At 45.4% G+C, this 8,457-nt stretch overlaps 1 protein-coding gene across 1 annotated transcript; it reads left to right on the forward strand.

Moving 5' to 3' along the window:
* Positions 1 to 6,562: 6,562 nt before the first annotated feature.
* On the forward strand, positions 6,563 to 8,254 carry LOC122008243 (cytochrome P450 94C1-like). The gene has a single exon (XM_042563905.1). It carries the CDS (start codon positions 6,653 to 6,655, stop codon positions 8,135 to 8,137), a length of 1,485 nt encoding a protein of 494 aa, XP_042419839.1. The 5' UTR covers positions 6,563 to 6,652; the 3' UTR covers positions 8,138 to 8,254.
* Positions 8,255 to 8,457: the final 203 nt, after the last annotated feature.

The following is an 8,457-nucleotide window of genomic DNA, read 5'->3' on the forward strand; positions in this document are numbered from 1 at the left end:
CTCTGGGCGGCTCCTGGCGAGTGACAGCCTTCCGCTCGGCAGGAGCTAGCCGCTTAGTTGAAACTTCTTTTCTTCGGGCCGCCTGAGTTTCCTCCACATTGATGTATTCATTGACCCGGTGTAACATATGATCGTAGTCTCGGGGCGGCTTCCGAATAAGCGAGCGGAAGAAGTCCCCGTCCACGAGGCTTTGCGTGAACGCATTCATCATCATTTCTGAGGTGGCCGTTGGAATATCCATGGCCACCTGGTTGAATCGTTGGATATAAGCTCTGAGCGGCTCTCTGGGCTCTTGCTTGATGGTGAACAGGCTGACACTTGTCTTCTGATAACGCCGACTGCTTGCGAAATGGTGGAGGAAGGCCATGCGGAACTCCTTGAAACTTGTGATGGATCCGTCCGGCAACCTCCGAAACCACTGTTGCGCCGATCCCGAGAGGGTGGTAAGGAACACCCGACACTTTACTCCATTTGTGTATTGATGAAGGGTGGCTGTGTTGTCGAACTTACCCAGGTGATCGTCCGGGTCGGTGGTTCCGTTGTATTCACCGATCACCGGGGGCACATAGTGTTTTGGCAGAGGGTCCCGCAGGATGGCCTCCGAAAACTGACGGTTGATCCGCTCGGGGGGCCTTGCCTTTTCTGTTGTCTCGTATTGTCACTTCGTCTGATGAAGATCCTCGATCACGATTAACTGCTGCGGCTTCAGGAGGCGTGCGGAATAGGGCCCGATGAAATGGAACCGTGGCATGCGATGCTTCCGCTCGGCCCCCTGATGCTAATGTCGCTTGTTGCTTAATCCGCTCTGTTAGGGTGTATACTAAAAGCCTAGCTTTTGGTATAAACATTTATCTAGTAATAAGAATCACATTGGTCAAATGTCTACATTTATGATAAATGTAGTTGTTCAATTAATTTATATTATAGATAACATGGTGTGTGGTGTCACACACAGAGGATCATGTTATCAGTACCTTATAAATTATAAACAGTAGCTCACGACCAAAATGGAAAGGAACAAACCATTAGAAGGTAGTAGTGTAATTAGGTATCAGTTTATCTTGACTGTATAATTACACTAGTACACTTAGAGTGTATTGAGTAGGACCATTTGAGGTCGTTTCTTTTATACTGATTTTATAAAGAAACAAAGACCTCGGTTATTATGGAAGTATGTGCTCTTAATCCTAATATAATAACAAGCACATATATTTGATATTTATTTCTTTAATTTATCAATGGGTGAGATTTAGTTCGATGAATCAATAAGCCCGATAAGTTGGGAAATGGTATCACTTATAGTGTGTTGTTGATTATAGAAGGAACCGTGTCCTAGAGATACTAGGTTGATAATGTCCTCAAGAGGAGCTCATAAGGATTGTCATGTTAAACCCTGCAGGTGGACCTAGTCCGACATGATGATAAGGTTGAGTGGTACTACTCTTGGACTAAGATATTAATTAAATGAGTTGTCAGTAACTCACTTAATTAGTGGACATTCGATATCTTAAACACAGGGAGACTAACACACTCATGATAAGAAGGAGCCCAAAATGTAATTTGGGATTGGTGCGGTAGTTCAATAATAGTTCTCTAGTGGAATGAATTATTATTGATAAAATTAAGTTGTGTGTTCGGGGCGAGCACGGGATGCTTAATTTTATCGGGAGACCAAAACCAATTCCTCCTCTCGGTCCCTATCGTAGCCTCTTGTATATAGAGATTTATACCCACCACATACCCACCTTCTTACCCAACCAATAGGGGCCGGCCAAGCTAAGCTTGAAGCTCAAGCTTAGGGCCGGCCAAGCCTAAAGGTGGTCGGCCAATAGCTTGGAGCCCAAGTTTAGGTGGCCGGCCACATCATATTAAAAAGGATTTTTTATTAAAATTATTTCTTATGTGGATATCATAGTTTTAAAAGAGAGTTTAAAAATTAAATCTTTCCTTTTAAAAGCTTTCTACAAAAGATTAAGAAAAGATTTGAAATCTTTCCTTATTTGTAGATTGAAAGGAGATTTTATTTTTAAGAAAAACTTTCCTTTTTAACCATGATAATAATTTAAAAGAGAAGTTTAAAAATTAAATATTCTCTTTTATTAGTTTCTACAAAAGATTAAGAAAAGATTTGATATCTTTCCTTATTTGTAGATTGAAAAGAGATTTTAATTTTTAAGAGATAACTTTCCTTTTGGAAATTATCCACATATTTAAAAGAAGAATTTTAATTTATAAAATTTCCTTTTTATTAACCACCATGAAGGGAAAATTATTGGAGAAATTTTTTATAAATTTCTGGAGACAAATTAGGAAGTTTTAATTAATTAAAACTCTCCTTGTTTATAGCTTGATGGTGGCCGGCTATGTAAATTGAGAATAGGAAAATTGTTTTTAATTAAATAAATTTTTTTTTTTCATGGCAAAAGAATTAAGGAAGTTTTTAATTAAATTTCCTTATTTGCCAAGACCAAGGATTATAAAAGAGGGGGTAGAGGTGCCTTCATGGGTGATCAACTCTATTATTCTTCTCCTCTCTTTTCCTCCTTGGTGGCCGGCCCTAGCTTCTTCCTCTTCTCTTCTTCTTATGGCCGGCGGCAACCTCTCTTGGAGCTCTTGATGGTGGCCGGTTCTAGCTAGGAGAAGAAGGAGAGAAAGGTGGTTTTGTTTCTTGCATCCCTTGGAGCTTAGTGGTGGTGGCCGGACCTATACTTCTCTTGGAGAATTGTGGTGGCCGAAACTTGCAAGGAAGAAGAAGGTGCTTGGTGGTTCTCATCTCGGAAGATCGTTGCCCACACAACGTCCGAGGTTAGAAGAGGAATACGGTAGAAGATCAAGAGGTCTTTTTAGAAGGTATAACTAGTAATTTTTCCTTTCCGCATCATGCTAGTTATTTATGGAAATAATACCAAATACAAGAGGCATGCGATTCTAGTATTTCGAATATGTTTTTCGATGTTGTGTTCTTTTGTTTTTTCTTTTCCCTTGTGATTTGATTGTTCTTTTTGGTTAACCTAAAGTTATTTTAGGAAATTAAATATTAGCTTTCCATAAAAGGTTTTGTCGAGTCGGTGGTGGTTGCTCCCATATCCAAGAAGGCCATGTGCCTCGCCACGTCAGTACTGGGAACCAATTATGGAAATTAATATTTAATGGAATTAATAACTTAAGGTGATTTGGGTCGAACGTGTTAAGTTCCGCAGGAGACCCAAGTCAAAACCTAAAAGAACGAATAGATTAAGTTTTGGATCAAACGTGTTAAGTTCCGCAGGCGATCCAAAATTTAATTTAAAAGAACACATGGTAGTTAGGAAAAGTTTCAGACCTTTGTACAAAATTTTTGTACAGTGGAACCTCTAGGTTTTCCGAGTAGCAACCAACACGCTCAGCTTACGACTTTTGCTTTTGTTCCACAAGCTTAGCTGCTCTTGCCTCGATCAGAGCATCGAGCTCCTCCGTGGAGAGCATCACCGTGTGCGGTCGTCCAGCTTCATCCATTGCTTCCGCTTGGATGCAGGTGCATTCCCACAGATGGCGCCAAATTGATCCTGTCCGAACGCTGATTCAACCGATGCTGGGCACGTGGCGCTCTCCGAACTGATGATGTGGATCTCCGGCCGGTCGTAGGGATCTCCGGCGAACCTGCAAAGAATTCGGGCCGGGAAGGGGTTCCCGGTGACGACTCTCCGACGCTCAAGTCAGGCAAGAGGAAAATGAGTGGCTTTGAGTATGCGAGAATGCGTAATCGCGTGAATGCGTACCTCCAGTGAAGAATGAGAACCCTTATATAGAGCCAGGAAGAGGCTTATGCACACATACCGGGGTGTACACGTGTCCTTTCCCATACCGTAGTATGGGCTTGCCAGAGAAGCATGCCTGACACCATACTGCTACAGTCTCAGCGCCTCTTTGATGGGACATGGGACAGCAGAACCTTCCGTCGTACGATTCTGCGTATGGTCTGGTCGTCGAATATGCCTGCTGTCAGAAGATATTTCCCCATGTCCCCTGGTCCTTGTCTCCTTTTCACCGAGCCGAGCGTCCGTCCGCTCGGCAAGCATCGACCCGACCGGGCGTAGGTATCGGTCCGACCGGGAAGCTTCTCCCGGCCACGTGCTCGGATGAGACTGTTCACAGTATTGCTGCTTTATGCCTTCGGCTGAGCGGGCTATCCACTCGGCCAGTCGACCCTGTTCAACATGAGCGTCGGAACCCCGACTCCCCGTCGGGGTATCTTTGTTTCCGCTCGGGCCCATTCAGCCGGTCGCCCCAACTGCTCTCCGCTCGGCCGAACCTCATGCTGTCCTTGGTACTTTTGACCTCTATGTGGCATTGACTATTCCCAAAGGGGGTCCTCTGTCCTTACTGCCGGATCACCTATGATGTTAGGGTTTAGCACTTGGCATTGGTTCGATGGACTTTACTCAGATTTGATAGGATTTATACTTTTTACTTGTGGACCAAGATAAGCACACGATCAAGACCAATTAAACTTGTGTCCCCACTATACACGACACAATCCATAATTTAGTCCTGTTGCGTCTCGCTCAGTAAGCAGAGCCACTTTTGCACATTTGACCTGTGGACCAAGCCAAATTGAGCTCAGCATGGCTCTCCATTCCTATCGGACCACGAACGGCGTTATCGTTATCATTTCCCTTTAAGATCGATCGAGTCTAGAAGGAAGACAAATGACAAACGGATTGAAAAAAAATCCAACCTAACGCAGACACACATCTGCCGCTGCTGTCTAGCAAGGCCCCCTACCCGTCGCCATCCAGCCAGGACACTCGACGCTATTCCGATCACGAGTCCGGACACTGGCAAGTGCGGCCTGTCGACGCCCACTGAAAGGCAACGATTTTTTTAAGCACGCGCTCAAATTCCAGTTCCGGCTCGAGCAAAGTGCGGACCAACGCCGCGCCCACCATGCCACCATGCCATCTCATGCTCGTGTGTTTCCAGCTCAATTCGCTTTACTCCAAACCATCCATCTCAGTGTCGATCTACTATATTATTCCCATGCCTCGGGGCTTGATCGATTTTCATACCGCAAGTAAAAATGTATGCGGCGCTCGAATCATTTGTGTGGCGCTGGGATGTCCCAGTTTATCCGATGGTTAGTAGAAAAATAAAATTGGACCGACAACCTCCATGTGAATAAAATAGAGAAATAGTTGGAAATCTACCTAATAAATACTGTATTATTCCCACGTTCTTAATCCCTTGCTCACGGGAGAAGCTACTTGTGAAAAACAAAAATAAAAAAGGAACGTCTTTTGTTAATCATCGCATAAAGCATTCAATACAATGTCGGACTGTTTTTTTATTTTTTAACAAATTAATTTTAAATTTAAACTTGAATTCGTGGGATAAACTTAATCATTAATATTTACATTATAATAACTATAATTTTATACTGTTACAATTCACATTACCGACAGTCATGAAAACATAAATTTGATACGATCATCTAACATTCACGTTATAAGTCACAACATGAACTTATCTTGTTTAATAGTGTTTACATTGTTTTTTTTAAGATTGATGGAAACTACGAAACTTACCTCTCGTGTGCACTGTCGTTTAGAGGAGTCAAATATAAAAAAGACGACAAATCTCATACTAATAGCAATATTAGATAAAGTGATGCAGTAGAGCATAGCGCTAGTAACAACCTTCCGTAGAAGGCCACCGCCTTTGCCATCGTTCCCTCCTCTTTGGCGCTCGACGATGATGGCAATCTTACTGGTGGTGAATCGATCGCATCCGCACCCTGTGGTAATAGCCCAACGTAATCCAAAGGAGACATGACGACGGAATGTAATTGCGACACGCCAGCAGTGATCTCTCTGACGAAGATCTCCCTAGGAAATAGTACCTTAGAAACTGTGAAGATAACTACAAAATTTTGTTCAAATACCGTTCTAGATGATGGACATGTTTTTACCCTTTTAAAAGCCCCAGAGGAGGCACTTTTCATAATTTTCGTCAATCTTATAAAAAAAAAAATTGACAAAAAAGTCAAAAGTAAACGATTGAATAAATTTAAGGATTGATCTGTTCAGAAAAAAATAGAGGGTAAAAATAAATCATGGAAAAAGTTAAAGGGTCACGGAGATAATTTAGCTAAAAAAAACTTATAACTTTTTTTAAATTTTTTTTGTAAAAAAAAAAATTATTCCCGCTACTTGAACAATTCCATTCCGATGAAAAGACTAGAACAAAATTCCAACACGTGATGTTTACTTAACTCCACGGCACGAAGTCGTCGTCTGCCACAAGGTCTATTTAAGAACGAGGTACTCGTGCTTTAATTGCTCAGCAAAATTAGAAGCTACCGCTACCTAATTTAAAAAATGTCTCCTATTTTGTACAATTTGTTCTTTTTTTAATAAAATCGTATTCTTATGAACTATGTAGCTGACTTATGAAATCCTACCAAATTTATAGTAATTTTAAATTAGAACAAAAATTATACAAGGTAAGGAGAAAAAAAAAAATGGGGATGGCAAGGAGAATCGAGAACTGATCTTTGCCGGTCGTTTTAATTCAATTCAATTTTTAATGCCTGGCATCTCTATAAATTGGAATCGGGTCTTGGTTTGGTTGAATTGGGAACGGCTCTTGGTTTACTTGACCCATTCCATTTTTAATGGCGGAATTGGGAACGGCCCACCTCGCCTCCGTGTTCTTCTCCTTCGCCGCCGTGTTCGTGGTCTTCTCCCTGCTGTTGCTGCTCCTGTGGAGGCGTCCGGGCTGCTGCAGCTGCCACGTGTGCCGGGCGTACCTTAGCGGCTCCTGGGCGACGGAGTTCGACAACCTCGGCGACTGGTACACGCACCTGCTGCGCGCCTCGCCCACGGCCACCATCCACCTCCACGTGCTCGGCAACACCGTGACGGCCAACCCGGACAACGTCGAGTACATGCTCCAGACCCGGTTCGCCAACTTCCCCAAGGGCAAGCACTTCGCCGCCGTCCTCGGCGACCTCCTCGGCCATGGTATCTTCAACGTCGACGGCGACGCCTGGCGCTTCCAGCGCAAGATGGCCAGCCTCGCCGTCGGCAGCGTTTCCTTACGCGCGTACGCCGCGGGGGTTATTGATGAAGAGATTTCCCGCGGTGTGACGCAACGCCTCTGCTCGGTCGCCGACGCCGGCGGGGCCGTCGATCTGCAGGACTTGTTTCGAAGGTTCGCGTTTGATACTATTTGCCGGATTTCATTTGGGCTCGAAAGGGGATGCCTCGAGCTGCCTGTGCCGATGGAGGAGTTCGTGGCGGCGTTCGACGCTGCCTCGCGGCTGTCGGCGATGAGAGGCGCCGCGGCGGCGCCGGTGGTGTGGAAACTGAAGAGGCTGCTGAACATTGGGTCGGAACGAGAGCTGCGTCGTGCGGTCGGGATGATCGACGGGCTGGCCAAGGAGGTGATCAAGCAGAGGCGGAAAATAGGATACGCCGGCGGCCACGACCTCCTCTCTCGGTTCATGAGCTCAGTGAAGGACGACGATGAGTACCTCCGCGACATCGTCGTCAGCTTCCTCCTGGCTGGCCGGGACGCCGTCGCTTCCGGGCTCACCGGCTTCTTTCTTCTCCTTACGCGCAACCCACGGGCGGCGGCGCTTGTGCGGAAGGAAATAAACGCCGGATCCGGTCGGAACTACGTGAAGGCAGCGATCCACGAGAGCCTTCGACTGTTCCCTCCGGTGCAGTTCGACTCCAAGTGGTGCACCGACGACGACGTGCTGCCGGACGGCACCTTCGTAAGGAAGGGCACGCGCGTGACGTACCATCCGTACGCCATGGGGCGGATGGAAAGCATCTGGGGCGCCGACTGCGGCGAGTTCGTTCCGGAGAGGTGGCTTCGCGGCGACCAGTCGGCGTTTGCAGCAGAGAGCCTCTTCAAGTACCCTGTTTTCCAGGCAGGGAGCAGGGTGTGCCTCGGCAAGGAGCTCGCGCTCATGGAGATGAGGAAGGTGGTGGTCGCCGTGCTGGGCCAATTCGACGTCGAGGTGGTGGACGCGGACCGGCCGGTAAAGTTCGCCCCGGGACTGACCGCGACGTTTAGCGGCGGGGTGTGGGCGCGGGTGAAGCGGCGGGTGGCGGCGCCGCTGCCTACTGATCAATTAACTCTGGCGTAATTTTTTTATTGGCTATATTTTTCTATAAATGTATTGTCTATAAATAACGGCGTGATTTGACCAGGGGAAAAATGACTATGAACCAAAGCCTAATCTTTGAACTAGCAATTTGCCTTTTGATTTTTTTTTTTTTTTTTTGTTCCTATCGAATGAATTAGTAATTTGGAAACTAGATGCACAAACAGGTTATCGTTTAATTGACCAATTGATCAAATAGATCTGATTTGGATCGAGTCCACCATTTAAAGTCAACTTCTCCATTGAATTAGTCAGTCTACCTTTCAACCGTTTGATATATTGAGTCAGTTTCGGAAGTTCCG

Source organism: Zingiber officinale, chromosome 8A (assembly GCF_018446385.1).
Source record: "Zingiber officinale cultivar Zhangliang chromosome 8A, Zo_v1.1, whole genome shotgun sequence".
Taxonomy (NCBI): domain Eukaryota; kingdom Viridiplantae; phylum Streptophyta; class Magnoliopsida; order Zingiberales; family Zingiberaceae; genus Zingiber; species Zingiber officinale.